At 43.6% G+C, this 15549-nt stretch overlaps 1 protein-coding gene across 3 annotated transcripts in view; it reads left to right on the forward strand.

The window, feature by feature from the left end:
* The window catches only part of LOC122555690 (PGAP2-interacting protein-like), a 166171-nt gene that overhangs the window by 44900 nt on the left and 105722 nt on the right, over window positions 1–15549 (forward strand). For 2 of the 3 annotated variants that reach the window (XM_087988008.1, XM_043701718.2), the window contains exon 2: window positions 14350–14541. The exons of the other annotated variant lie outside the window; for it this stretch is intronic. In XM_087988008.1, coding sequence (XP_087844134.1) covers window positions 14388–14541 — 154 coding nt within the window. In that variant the 5' untranslated portion in view covers window positions 14350–14387. The remainder of the gene's footprint in view (window positions 1–14349; window positions 14542–15549) is intronic. 3 annotated transcript variants of the gene reach the window in all.

Consider the following 15549-nt stretch of genomic DNA (forward strand, 5'->3'; position numbering starts at 1 on the left):
GAGGGATAAACCAACCCATGACTAACCAAGAAAGTAAAGAGTATTAAATTGAAAGAGACAGGCATGTTAGGAGGCCAAAGTCAGTGATAACCCTGGAGACTGGATGAATTCAGAGTCCAACCAACATAGGAGGACTAAAAATATAACAAAAAAGAGAAAATAAACTGAAGGCAAACCAGCAAGGATTTAAAAAACTGACAACAAGAGATTATTTAAGTAAATGCAAAGGAAAAGAGTTCAAAGTGAGCATAGGTCCCTTAGAAAATGAATCTGCGAATGGTTTGGGGGAACAAGGGAATGGCAGAGGAGTTGAAAAGATAGTTTGCATCAGGCTTTATCGTGGAAAATACCTCAAACATCCTATTAATACTAAAGAATATGGAGGAGGAATTAAGTACCATCACTATCACTAAAGAAGTAGTATTAGATAAACCAATGGGGATAAAGTTTGATTTGATTCTGGGTGACTGTAGATTTTGCATATTCTCCCCATGTCTGTGTGGTTTTCCTCCCACAGTCCAAAGATGTGCGGTTTAGATGTATTGGCCATGACAAAGACAAGGTTACAGGGATTGGGTGGGATGCCCTTGGAGAATTGGTGTAGACTCATGCGAAATGGCCTCTTCGTGCACTGTAGGGATTTTATGATCCCACTTTTCTCCGTGCTGATGCTTGTGCCCCAGGAATTGAAACTCATTTCATCCACACACCAAGTGAGCCATGCCTTCATCTCTCTAATTTTATTTATCAATTTACTTACCAACAATTGCTGTATTACTCATGGAGTAAGAAACACAAGTGTTGTAGTCCAAGGCAGATCTGTGGTCTTACTGAGCAAATGGTTTTGGTTGTAGTGTCTCTACCTCTGTCTCAGGGTCTTCTAAAGGGCTAAGTAGCCATTTCTCCAAGGATGATTTGTGGGTGAAATGAAGAGCTGTCGCACCCTGAACTGATGAAGGAGACTTGGCAACAGTCAGAAATGTGGGAATACATACGCAGAATGCAATTGTGTTCGCAGAAGTGTTCCCTCTGAGAAATGCATGCTGATCAGTGTGCTGCCACCTTTCCCAGTTTTGATTTCCAGTTTCAAACGCTGCTGCCATATACAGACATCTGAGTTAATGTTCAGAAGAACAAAATTGTTGGTTCACAGACCAACTGGATCTTTAGGGAACAGAAGCTGTTCCTGTTGATGAATATGTGACTGACCGCTCACTTAGAGCCTCAGTGATGATATTAGTGCAGTTGATAATATACTGCACTGCAATTGGGGAACCTAGTGTGGGAGGAGAAGCCCATTGTTCCTTGCCTTTCAGGGTCACAACAGTGTGTACTTTGGATTCTTGGAAACACACCATGATTTTGCAAGTTATGCAGTGGTTTGCAAGACATCACCAAAGTCCACCTCCCCTCTGATCCTTGGAAAAAGCCAAAGGTTCAAAGCCACTCTGACTTTGACAGCGACTGGCAGGGTATGATGATCAGTGTTGTCAGGGGAGAAGTTTGCTAAAACAAGGGCATAAATCTCTGATTATCTGCCCAAAGAGCTATCAATTTATGCCAGAATCTGCTGGTTCTCTGACCGCTTTCTCCAGTTATCTCAGTTTCCTGCAATGAGGTTATGATCTCTGTTGCTTTCTGCCCTTCGGTCCTCCTGATGCTCATGGCTCTGCTTCTTCTGAGAATGTTGCTCAGCGTTGCCAGTGTTGTGCTCCCACCACTAGTTGCTGCTATCTAGTAGGTAAAAACAAGGACTGCAGATGCTGGAAACCAGAGTCTACATTAGAGTGGTGCTGGAAAATCACAGCAGGTCAGGCAGCATCGGAGGAGCAGGAAAATCGACGTTTCTGAAAAAGCCCTTCATCAGGAATAGAAGCAGGGTGCCTGCAGAGTGGAGAGCTAAACGAGAGGGAGGTGGGGGTGGGGAGAAAGTAGCATAGAGTACAATGGGTGAATGAGGGGGGTGGATGAAGGTGATAGTTGAGAGAAGAGGGTGGAATGGATAAGTGGAAAGGAAGATAGGCAGGTAGGACAGGTCATGAGGGCGGAGCTGAGCTGGAAGGTTGGAGCTGGGGTGAGGTGGAGGAAGGGGAAATGAGGAAACTGGTGAAATCCACATTGGTGCCATGAGGTTGAAGTGTTCTGAGGTGGAAGATGAGATGTTCTTCCTCCAGGCGTCGGGTGGTGAGGGAGTGGCGGTGGAGGAGGCCAAGGACCTGCATGTCCTCGTCAGAGTGGGAGGGGGAAGTTGAAATGTTGGGCCACAGGGCAGTGGGGTTGATTGGTGCGCTAAAGCGCTCTGCTAGGAGGCATCCAGTCTCCCCAATGTAGAGGAGACCGCATCGGGAGCAACGGATACAATAAATGATATTGGTGGATGTGCAGGTAAAACGTTGGATGTGGAAGGCTCCTTTGGGATCTTGGATGGAGGTGAGGGAAGAGGTGTGGGCGGAGGTTTTGCAATTCCTGCGGTGGCAGGGGAGGGTGACAGGAAAGTAGGGTGGGTTGTTGGGGTGGGGGGGTTGAGGACCTGACCAGGTAGTCACGGAGGGAATGGTCTTTGCGGAAAGCGGAAATGGGGTGGGGATGGAAATATATCCCTGGTGGTGGGGTCCGTTTGGAGGTGTCGGAAATGTCGTCGGATGATGTGGTTTATGCGAAGGTTGGTAGGGTGGAAGGCTAGCAGCAGGGGCGCTCTGTCCTTGTTACGGTTGGAGGGGTGGGGTTTGGGGGCGGAATGTGGGCGAGATGCATTGGAGGGCATCTTTAACCATGTGGGAAGGGAGATTGTGGTCTCTAAAGAAAGAGGCCATCTGGTGTGTTGTGTGGTGGAACCGGTCCTCCTGGGAGCAGATACGGCATAGGCGGAGGAATTGGGAATACGGGATGGCATTTTTGCAGGAGGTAGGATGGGAAGAGGTGTAATCCAGGTAGCTGTGGGAGTCGACAGGTTTGTAAAAAATGTCACTGTCAAGTCGGTCGTCATTAATGGAGATGGAGAGGTCCAGGAAGGGGAGGGAGGTGTCAGAGATGGTCCAGGTAAATTTAAGGTCAGGGTGGAATGTGTTGGTGAAGTTGATGAATTGCTCAACCTCCTCGCGGGAGCATGAGGTGGCGCCAAAGCAGTCATCAATGTAGCAGAGGAAGAGGTGGGGAGTTGTGCTGGTTTAACTACGGAAGATGGACTGTTCTATGGAGCCAACAAGGGAGACAGGCATAGCTGGGGCCCATACGGGTGCCCATGGCTACCCCTTGGTCTGGAGAAAGTGGGAGAATTCGAAGGAGAAATTAAGGGTGAGGACCAGTTCAGCCAAACAAATGAGATTGTCGGTGGAAGGATACTGTAGGGGACATCAGGAGAGGAAGAAACGGAGGGCTTGGATGCCCTGGTCATGGCGGATGGAGGTAGAGAGGGATTGGATATCCATGGTGAAGATGATGCGCTGGGGGCCAGGGAAAATGAAATCTTGGAGGAGGTGGAGGGTGTGGATGGTGTCTCAAATGTGTGTGGGGAGTTCCTAGACTGGGGGGGGGGGGGGGGGGGATAGGACAGTATCAAGGTAGGTGGAGATGAGTTTGGGGCAGGAACATGCTGAGACAATGGGTCGGCCAGGGTGGTCAGGCTTGTAGATCTTGGGAAGGAGGTAGAATCGGGCGGTGCAGGGTTCCCGGACTATGAGGTCGGAAGCTGTGGGTGGGAGACCACCTGAGGTGATGTTCTGTATGGTCTAGGAGATGACGGTTTGGTGATTGGTGGAGGGGACCCATGAGGAGGTGTCTTTGAGTTGGTGTCTGGCTTCAGCGGTGTAGAGGTCAGTGCACCAAACTATCACTGCACCCCCTTTATCGCTGGCTTGATGGTGAGGTTGGGATTGGAGCAGAGGGAGTGTAGGGCTGTGAGTACTCGGGTGGCATGTTAATTGTGTCTGGAATTCTAAAACCTTCTCCTTATGCCCCTGTGATGCCCGGACAATGAGCACCAATGCACTTCTCAAGTACACACAGACTACTTCCTGCAAATGCCCCCCTCCATGTGAACTGGTGTAGCAATGGTTTAATGGTGCTGTGAGCTTTGCTGTTTGCTTTTGCCCCATCTAACTTCAGCACTGGCCGTGGCTGGTACTTCTCTCTGTTACCTTTCCGTACAGCTGGTCTGTCCATAAATCAATTTGCATTCCTTGTGCTCCAGCAAAATCTCAACTTGTCCTTTGAGTTCTCTGTGAACTCTTTGATTACTTGAACTCCAGATGGATTCTGGGGACCAGCCTCCTCTGTCCTGATGAAACTTATCAACTGGGCATTAGCATGTCTACTGGCACATCTACTTTCACATCTTCCCAACTCCATTCGCACCTGGGAATCCAGCCCACATATTTAATGCCATATATTTGTTTAGTTTTATCTCTAATAATAAGTAGTTTCATTTTTTAATGTTTAAATTACTTCCTCCTTCTATAAACCTCAGGATAAAGCGTTGTTAATTTTAACTTTATTAACTCTGGGCAAACTTGTACTTACAGTTAAAACTGAAGTGTGTTCATCAATATTTCTCTTTCACTAATAATATATTCTTCAGAGAATATGTTGGACTTAGTTTGCACAGTTATGTCTCATGCTTGCAGAATGTTCTACAAATTAGGACACATACATTTTCAAAATATTGCTAACTGTAGAAATTACAATGTGTTTATCTGAATAATCTCGGAAGGGATCTTTAAACTAAGAATTGTAAAGATTAGTATAGAGTCAGAGATGTACAGCATGGAAACAGACCCTTTGGTCCAACCCGTCCATGCCGACCCTACCCAATCTAGTCCCACCTGCCAGCACCTGGCCCATATCCCTCCAACCCTTCCTATTCATATACCCATCCAATTGTACCAGCCTCCACCGCATCCTCTGGCAGCTCATTCCATACACGTACCAACCTCTGCGTGAAAAAGTTGCCTCTTCGGTCTCTTTTTTTCATATCTTTCCCCTCTCACCCTAAACCTATGCCCTCTAGTTCTGGACTCCCCGACCCCAGGGAAAAGACTTTGCCTATTTATCCTATCCATGCCCCTCTCAATTTTGTAAACCTCTAGAAGGTCACCCCTCAGCCTCCGACACTCCAGGGAAAACAGCCCCAGCCTGTTCAACCTTTAGATTTAAATCTGATTTCCTTGGGAATAGGATTGGGGGTGGATTTTACAAAATAAAATCCCTGCAGCACAGTCCCATTGGGTAATGAATCCTGTAATTTATGCTGGAAAAGTCACATTTACACCAAGCTGCTGATGATCCGTGCTCACGTCTGATGCCATAAAATTTATTCTTCAAAATAAATCTAAAAATCTTGAGTTAGTCATACTCTGGTCTGCGAGAAAGCTGTGGACTCAACCACCAGTTGCAGATACTTTGATGTCACATTATACTGCATCTGCCAAGTATTTGCCAGTCACTTAGCTTAGTCCAAATCACACAGCAACTTGCTTATAGCTTGCCCTGCCACCCAGCTTTATGTCACCTGAAAATTTTGAGATATTATGTTTAGTTCCTTCATCTAAATCATTAATGTATATTGTGACTAGCTTGGGTTCTAGTACAGGTCCCTGCAGATCACTGCCTGCTGATCAGATAAAGACCCGTTTATTCCTACTCTTGCTAACCAATTTTCTACCCCTTTCAATACACTACTCCAATCTCAGCACACATTAATTTTCACATTAATCTGCTATGTGGGATTTTGTGGAAAGACTTCTGAAAGTCCGAATAAACTGCATTTGCTGACTCCCACCGATCAACTCTACTAGTTAAATCCCCAAAGACTTCCAGTAGATTGTTCAGGCATAATCCATGCTGTCTGTGTTTGATTCTACCATTGCTTTCTAAGTCTCATCTCAAGAATCCCTGATAATGTATTCCAGACCAGACTCACGGGTCTATAATTCCCTGTTTTCTCTCTGCCTCCCTAGTTAAATAGTGCGGTTACATTAGCTACCCTCCAATCCAAACGAACTGTTCCAGAGTCTATAGAATTTTATAAGATGTCCACCGATTTATACACTATTTCTAGGGCTACTTCCTTAAGTATTCTGGGATGTAGATTATTAGGCCCTGGTGAATTATCAGTTTTCCATCACACCAATTTCTCTAGCACAATTTCTCTACTGATATGGAATTGCTTCAGTAACTCCCTCTCACGAGACCATGTTTCCCATCTTTCTGGTATGGTATTTGTGTCCTCCTTTGTGAAGACAGAAGCAAAGTATGAACTTAGTTCTTTAACCAGTTCTTTGTTCCCCATTATAAATTCTCCTTTTCTGACTGTAAGAGATCGACCTCTGTTTTTAACCAATATTTTCTCGCTTTACATATCTACAAAAATCTTTACAGTAAGTTTCTGTGTTCCCTGCAAGCTTACTGTCATACTTTAGTTTTCTTAATCAATCCCTGGTCCTTCCTTGCTGATTTCTAAACTGTTCCAAATCTTGTTTGTCCTTGCTAACTTGTATACCTCTCTTCCATCCAATACTATTTCTAACTTCTCTCCTAGGCCATGGTTTGGTCACTATTCTCTTTGTGCTCCTGCACAAGATGTGAGTAAGAACTTTTTTGAGTTACCCATTTGCTCTTTGAATGTTTGCCATTGCCTATCCATTGCCATTCATTTCAGGAACATTTTCTGATCCATCGTAGCCAGCTCAGGCCTATTGTATTTCCCTGACTGAGATTCAGGACCCTCTACTCAGAATCAAATACTCTGTACTTTGGTGAAGAATTCTGTATTTTAATGTTGGCACACATAACCAGGACATTAAACCACAGCAGGAATGCCAAGACTTGATGATTTACTGGCCTGAACTCCCTTCTAGAACGTGGAAATCTAAACAATAAACTTGAAAAGGCACTTGCATCAATTTGGAATGAGAATGATATGCAGGAAATTGCAAGAATACAACCTTATGTGTAAAAGAAATAAGCCATGAAGAATGTTTTGGGGCGGCATGGTGATTCAGAGATTAGCACTGCTGCCTCACAGCGCCATGGATCTGGGTTAGATTCCACCGTTGGGCAACTGTCTGTGTGGAGTTTGCACATTCTCCCCATGTCTGTGTGGGTTTTCTCCAGGTGCTCCAGTTACCTCCAACAGTCCAAAGATGTGCAGGTTAGGTGGACAGGTCATGCTAAATTGCCCATAGTGTCCAGGGATATGTAAGTTAGTGGATTAGCCATGGGAAATACAGGGTAACAGGATAGAGTCTGGGTGGAATGCTTTTCAGAGAGTTGGTGTGGACTTGTTGGTACAAATGGCCTATTTCCACACTGTAGGGATTCTATGAAAAGAAGTGTTGATGGTGTGTCATTACTGTTAATAGTGCTAAATTGTATAGGTGGTTACTTGATGAGTCAAACCAGTCAATAAAAAGATCGATTCAAGAGTTTGAATTGGACTGGACTGCAGTGGATTAGGCTGATGTGCTAGTGAGGTTGGATAGCTGGGGGAGGGCCTGTGAGCAATAGATCTCCTGTCCCTGCTAAATGTGGATGCCCCTAACATTTGGCAGGACGGAATTTACAGGTCAGCAACGTCTTCATTCCTGACTTGATGTACATTGAGCAGCTGGGCTCTATACCCAGTATGACAAGTCCTAACTGTCCCACCATGGCCCTGCCTGAGGTTCCAGGGTAGATATTCAACCTGTACTCCACCAATAAATTCTGGCCTTTTCTGTCCCTTTGATACCAACCTTTTTTGGCTGGTGATGCTGGCAACACTTTGAGCACCTGCCAGATCTTAATTTCCTACTACCTCACTTTGTACTGAGAGGTGCTTAATAATTGTCCATAGCAATATGTTAATGAAGGAACCTCGCTTTAATCTTAGATAGTCTTCTGGGGACAGTTGTGGAGTTGTTTGGCACATGTTTATCTACTCCTCCTATATGGAGTAGATGTCTTTAAGTTTGAAACCTCGAAGTATAATAAATGTTTGGAATAATCCTTCAGGCTGGGTACTCAAATTCAAACTGCTAATCAAAAGCTAGTTGTTTGCTAGTTTGGGTGACTCAGATGAACTCAAGAAGTACTCAGTAGGTCAGGCAGCAGCTATGAGGAGAAACTGTGTCAATGGGCGGAAACTTAACGAGGGCCTGAATGATGTGGGCTGTGGTGAGATTGATGGAGAATTACATGAGAAGTCCAGCGAGGCCTGTGTTCACATCATGAGCAAATTGCTGCATCTGCCTGGTGGCAAAGGTCACTTTCATTTTAGACAGCTGCAATTTGGGCGGCACGGTGGCACAGTGGTTAGCACTGCTGCCTCGCAGCACCAGAGACCCGGGTTCAATTCCCGCCTCAGGCGACTGACTGTGTGGAGTTTGCACATTCTCCCCGTGTCTGCGTGGGTTTCCTCCGGGTGCTCCGGTTTCCTCCCACAGTCCAAAGATGTGCAGGTCAGGTGAATTGGCCATGTTAAATTGTCCGTAGTGTTAGGTAAGGGGTAAATGTATGGGTGAGTTGCGCTTCGGCGGGTCGGTGTGGACTTGTTGGGCCGAAGGGCCTGTTTCCACACTGTAAAGTAATCTAATCTAATCTAATTTGCCAATTTGGAAAGGGTTATTGGTGTTAAACACCTTATTAACTGCACAACTTATATAATTAATATTCCGTTTACTATCTTACTCAACTTACCGAATGTGAGGCCTTCAGATCATTGCTGGCTGCAAGGAACCTCCATGTTACTCAGTACAAGACAGCATCTCAGGCCATGATCCAAGGTATCAGATGCACATCCCTTGTTGATGGACATTCACATCCAACATTTACGAACTCTTCAGGATCCTCATTGTCACCTGTCCGATCCACCTGCAGGACGCTGAAGAGCCAGTGGCCTGCATTGCAGGGTGCAACAGCAAGTGGCAGTGAAAGACTGCTGCAAGGTCACTTCATGTAACGAGACAGCACTCAGCACATGGAGTCACCAAGTTACATCTTGTGGCTGCTTGCTTGTTCTCTTTGTGTTCACTTACTTAGCGCCTCTCTGCATGCTGGTAGCATCCATGATGTACACTGTAGCAAGGGCGTCGATGGAGGAGAGATGACACCAAAAAGTGGCAATTATTGTTGTCTCTGGCCACCCGGCCCATAGCCCATGGTGGAGCACTTGACAAGAACGGTAAAGTTGAACACTTTTTTTTCTTTATTTTTCTTCCTTTTGGTTTATTTTTGTGTTTTAAGATGGCGACACCCTGTACAACACTTTTTTTTGTATTTTGTATCAAAATACATGACAATAAATAACTCAAATCAAATCAAACCGTGACGTTAGGGCATTGAGAGTTTCAGCTAGAGGCAAAGGATATTAGCACTCTTGGACGGTTATGCTCTTTTGCGCATACACCTGCATATGACAAGTTACACTTGTCATGTTAATCAGCAGGAATCTGTCCAGTGGAGGGGGATGTCTTGTTGTATGGATCACTGAGATATCTATATATCATCTACAGCATGTCCCAGCTGCCTGTGCAGAAAACACACTGCACATTTATTCAACTAACTGATCATGTTGGAAAGTGAGTGGGGTCTCACCCTCAGTATGTACAAGGGGCAACTACTTTCAGTAAGTCACTGGCACAGTCTTCACACAGTCCTGGGATTTGGTCATGGGCCTTCATCCTCTTGGGACTGTTATAATCAGGACACTGTTCGACTGCAGTCTGGGGAGTGGGCAACAGTCAATATTGCAGGCCAGTCATAAGCAAACAAGGGAATCATATATTGTCAGTTGAGGAACTGCAAACACAGCAGTTGGGGGCCTGTTCAGTCATGCCTAGGGGATCCATCTTGGCTTCCTGTAGAGGTCCCCAGGATCTCCGAAGCTAGTCTTTAGCCAATTTGATTCACTGCACATGATATCAACAAACAGAGGCACTGGATACTGCAAAGGCTATAGACCTTGATAACATTCCGGCAATAGTACTGAAGACGTACTCCAGAACTTACTGCTCCCTTAGCCCCACTCTTCCAGTACAGTTACAACACTAGAATCTACCTGATAATGTGGAAAATTTCCTAGATATGTCTATGCATAAAAAGCAGGACAAATCCAACTTGGTCAATTACTGCCCCATCACAGTCATCAGTAAGGTGATGAAAGGGAGTCATCAACAGTGCAATCAAGCAGCAACCTGTTCACTAACACCTGGTTTGGGTTCTGCCAGAGTCCATTACAACCTTGGTTGGATCAGCATGGATGAAAGAGCAGAATTCCATAGGTGAGGTGAAAGCTACTGCCCTTGACATCAAAGCCACAATTGACTGAGTATGACATCAAGGAGCCCTAGCAAAATGAGACAGGGAGAATCAGGAAAAGTCTCCATTGTTTGGAGTTATACCTGACATTAAAGAAGATGGTTGTGGTTGCTGGAGGTCATTTGTCTTAGCTGTGGGACATCTCTCTAGGAGTTCCTCAGGGTAGTGTCCTTGGTCCAACCATTTTCAGTTGCTTCATCAATGACCTTCCATCCATCATAAGGTCAGAAGTAGGGATTTTTGTTGGTCATTGCACAACATTCAATATGATTCATGACTCCTCAGATATTGAAGTAGTTCATATCCAAATACAGCAAGACCTGAATGATATCCAGGCTTGGGCTGATAAGTAGCAAGTAACATTCGCATCATATAGATGCCAGGCAATGATCATCTCCAGTAAGAAACAATCAACCCACTGCTGGTTGACATTTAATGGTGTTAGCATCACTAAATCCCCCACTATCAACATCCTGGGGTTAACACTGACAAGAAACTCAGCTGGACTAGCCATGTAAGTTCTTGGGATAGAAAAGCGGATCAGAGGCTAGCAATACTGTGGCGTGTAATTCATCTCCTGACTTCCCAAGGCCTGTCCATTATCTAAAAGCCTCAAATGAAGAGTGTAATACAATACTCCCCACTTCCCTGGAGAGTGCAGTTTGACACCATCCAGGACAAAGCAGCCTGTTTGATTGGCACCACATCGACAAACATCCAATCTCTCCACCATCGGCACAGAGTGTCAGTAATGTGTACCATGTATAAGATACACTGCAGAAATTCACCAAGGCTCCATAGACTCTATGGCCATTCAATCTAGAAGGACAAGGGTATTCAAGTAACTAAAAACAACAAATGCTGGAGATCATAGCGGTAGCATCCATGGTGAAGATGAGGCGTTGGGGGCCGGGGAAATGGAAGTCTAGTCTTGGAGGAGGTGGAGGGGTCTAGATGATTCTTCATCAGAGATACAGTTCAGTGACTCAATGATCTGGCAACTCTGACTACACATTTTAGGATGCTTGGATGTCGACAGTCTTGTAGATTCAGTGGAATGAATTGTTATACAGCTTTTAATGTGTGTTTATGTTGTAGGATATCAGAGAACTGCTTCTTGTAGAGTTGCTGCTAGTGTAAATGTAGCATTGGATTAACATACTGTAATCGATTCAGTTGCTAACCTCGGTTCCATGTTGTAGAAGCCAAAAAGGCATCTTTGGACAAACCTCAACTTGAAACATTTCCTGTGACAGAGATATCAATAAAATTAATGCACAGGATGTCAAACTTTAGTATGACAATTTATAGATGCATAATGCCTTTAAAATACTAGCAAAACTCTTCATACAAATTTTGTATATCAAAATTTGACACTAAGCTGCATAATCAGATGCTAAGGCAGATGACCAGAAGTTTGGTCAAAGAGGTAGTTACTAAGTAGTGTCTCAAAATAGGAAACACGTAGAAAAATTTAGGGCACAATTTTTTTAAGGCTCAGGCAATTTCATGACCTTAGTTTGGAAGCTGGTGAATGTTAAGGCCGTATGGTTGTAAGCTCCTGAGGCGGAAGATGAGGTGTTCTTCCTCCCATTCGTGTTTGGCCATGTGTTGATGGTGGAGGAGGCCCAGGATGGACATGTAGTTGAAGGAGTTGAAATGGCTGGCAGCCAGAATGTAGCGTTGATTGGAGTGTATGGACATAAGTGTTCCCTGAGCTGGTTCCTAAGTTTGCACTCAGTCTCCCAATGTAGAGGAGACCACAGATGCAGTAAATCAGGTTAGAGGAAATACATGTGAATCTCTGCCAGGCCTTGATTCTCTGGGGCCTTACAGCTGTGAGTGGGGGAGGGGTGGGAGTAGATTTTCCACCTCCTGCGGCTATGGCTGTATGTAGGAGTGGTTGGTGGGGAGATTAGACCAAACAAGGGAGGACATGGTCATTGCGAAAAGTGGATGGGTTTGGGGAGGAAAATATCATTTTGATGGTGGGGTCCATCTTTAGGTGGTGGAAGTGGCGGAGGATGATGCGTTGGAACAAAATGGTTTTTAACCTGTAGCCAGTGCAGTCTAGTGAGCACAAGGATGCTGGGTGAGCAGTACTTAGTGCAAGAACAGGCGCAGGTAGTTGATTTTGGGATGACCTCAAGTTTATGGAAGGTAGAATATTAGAATATGTGAGGCTGGCTAAGAATGCATTTTAATATTTGAGCCTAGAAGGAATAAAGCCATGGGTGAAGGTTTCAGCAGTGGATCTTTTGAAGTAGGAGTGGTGTTAGGCAGTGTTATGTTTGTAGAAATAGCCTTGTCATTCAGTCCAATGTAGTCAGAGGTTCATCTTGGATCAATTATGACACTGAGCTTGTGGTGCTCCCAGGAAGAGGGGTGGACTCTGTATCATTTTGCACAGTAACTCTGGAATTTAGATCCAGTAAAAAAAACAATGCGATATTTTCCTTCAGCTTTTCTCCTGCTTTGCATTAAATTTGCTGGAAGATTGATGGAAACTCTATTTACATAAGTCTAACATATGAGGAACATTTGAGGACTCTGGGTCTATACTCGATGGAGTTTTGAAGGATGTGAGGGGGATCTAATTGAAACTTACAGCATACTGACTGGCCTGGGCAGAATGAATGTTGGGAGGATATTTCTGTTGGTAGGAGAGACTAGGAGCTGAGGGCAGAGTCTTAGAGTAAGGGGAAGATCTTTTAGAACAGAAATTAGGAGAAACATCTTCAGCCAGAAAGTGAATCTATGGAATTCAGTGCCACAGAAGGCTGTGGAAGCCAGGTCACTGAATATATTTAAGACTGAGATAGATAGGTTCTTGATTGTGAAGGGGATCAAGGGTTACAGGGGGAAAAAGCAGGAGAATGGCGTTGAGAAACCTATTAGCCATGAATGAATGGCAGAGCAGATTTGATGGGCTGAATGGCCTAAATTCTGCTCCTATGTCTTATGATCTTATCGTGATATGTTTGCAGAGGGGAAGAAACAAAAATAACTTTGACTGAAGTTGTGCTGGTATTATGTAAGAAAATCACCTGAAACTCAACATGTGTGGTGTCTGTCTGACATGGAATTGCCTTAAAATAAATCTTTAGAGTGTTATCTTCTGAATTTAACCTGTAGTTACTCATTTTCCATGATAATCAAATCATGTGGAGTTTTTGAGTATAAACAATCTATAATCTAGTTTGGAGCTGGCTCAGTTTTCTGGGTGGCTTTTTCTTATTCTACACTGTGCTTGTATGGGTATTGCCTTGAGTTGCTGAATTGTCCAGAATTAATATTGGACCCTCAGTGTAGAACTATCTGATCACTTAAAATCAAAACCTTTTACCTCTTTAATCCTCCTTGTTCATAAATGTTCAAACTGTCCCTGGACTTTGTAAAGGGGAAAATGACAAAATATTTGAACCCTTACGAAAGCAGTGATTCTAAAGATTTGCATGGTTTCACGGTAACAAACCTAATAATGTAACAAATGAGGAGAAGACCACTTGGCCCTTTGGGCCTGTTCTGTTCACCAGGATGACCATGCCTGATTTTTGGTCTTTAACTCCAATTTCCAGGCTGCATTCCATATTCCTTGATGCACCCAAAATCTCAGTTTTGAATATATTTAGTGATGGGGCACCTACAACCGTGTGAGATAGTTACTTCTAAAGATATACGTTCCCCACCTCCAAGCACTAAAGAAATCCTTTCAGTTCCTGCAGAAGACTCAAAACCTTAACTCTGTTTCCCTCTTCTCACAGTGGCTGCCAGGTCTGCTGTGTTTTCCCCTCATTCTCTTTTTTTTTTGCTAACTTCCAAATTAATCTTACTGGGGGTGGCAGGGGTTGGTGGGGGCTTTTAATCATGAGTGTTGCTAACATAGTAGAAGTGTTTTGTCATAAGATAAACATTAAAATGTACAATCTTGAAGTTCCCAACGAAGGATGAGGTTTAGCTGGAGAGACAAACTAAAGTAATAACTTTGTGCTCTTGCAATTTGATATGCAAATCAAAGTTTTCTGTATTTTAATTTCCTTCTTAAATTCATTTTAGGTTACATTTCCTGCTCTCTTTACCATGGCTTGGCACCAATGCTTTGGTACTTTCCACTTCAGGTTTTGGGACTCACCGGCTATGAAATCTTTGCTGCTGCTTATGTCTCTCCCTTAATATTAAACATCACTGCAATCTGGAATTTGGTGAACAACAAATATATCCTTGCTGTTCTCAGGCTAATTAGTTTAGGTAAGTGAGTTCTTTGTTTTTTGATAACTGATAAACATGTAACCTCTCATTTATACTGGCATGTGCACCTGCTATATTATAAACTATTGCAGGTAATACCCGAGGCAAATGTGAGTCAACCTACAAAGATTTCATCGCAGAACAGGCTGCTAATATAACAAATCCCTGTAGTACGACATGTGCACAAACACAAAAACATCATACTCAAGATACATTATGTGATGGGCCATGCATCAATTAACATTGCTCCGTGTCTTGTCATAGATTACACGAGGGACATCATGAGGTACAAAATTAGTAGAGAAACAGGCTCCAATTCTTTCTTCCGAATGAGTTACAAGTCCTCTGATACCGCACTTCAATGTCTGTACTTCCCATCTGAGCTTAGGTTGCAATATTTGGCAAATTTGTTTGACTATGGATGCTTTTGAATCCTGTATTATAGGTGAGTCCAATCTTACTTGATAGAGGGACATATAGAATTAATCCCAGCAATTAAATAATTACTGAATATTTAAAAAAATCATTAGACAAATACTCTCGTTAGATTTATAATGAATAATATGAAATTGTTTAGTTTTAAAAACACAATGGATTAAGTTAAGTACTTAGGTTAAAAGCATCTTTTACTTTAAAAAAACTTTCAAGGGACAGACCTAGGATCTGTAGTTGACTATGCAGAAAAAAGACGTTAACACAATTAAAGAAAAAGCACATATCTATTCAAACACAGGTGGCAGGTAACAAGGTCAGAATATTAAAAACGGCAATGAATGATTTAAAAACAAAATAGGTCACCAGAATCACAGGTGCTAATTCAATTCAGTCCTCGTAATATCAAGATTGTACTGGATACTGAAAAGGCTGTGGACCACAACATTCCATCAATAGTACTGAAGACTACCTCCAAGGTATACTGTGGAATATCTCCAAAGGTCCTTAGACGGCAGCTTTCAAGACCATTGCCATATCGAAGAACCAGGGCAGCAGAAACACTGAAACATGACC

This window comes from Chiloscyllium plagiosum, unplaced genomic scaffold (assembly GCF_037043375.1).
Source record: "Chiloscyllium plagiosum isolate Xiang-an unplaced genomic scaffold, Cpla_swu_hap1 HiC_scaffold_1, whole genome shotgun sequence".
Lineage (NCBI taxonomy): Eukaryota > Metazoa > Chordata > Chondrichthyes > Orectolobiformes > Hemiscylliidae > Chiloscyllium > Chiloscyllium plagiosum.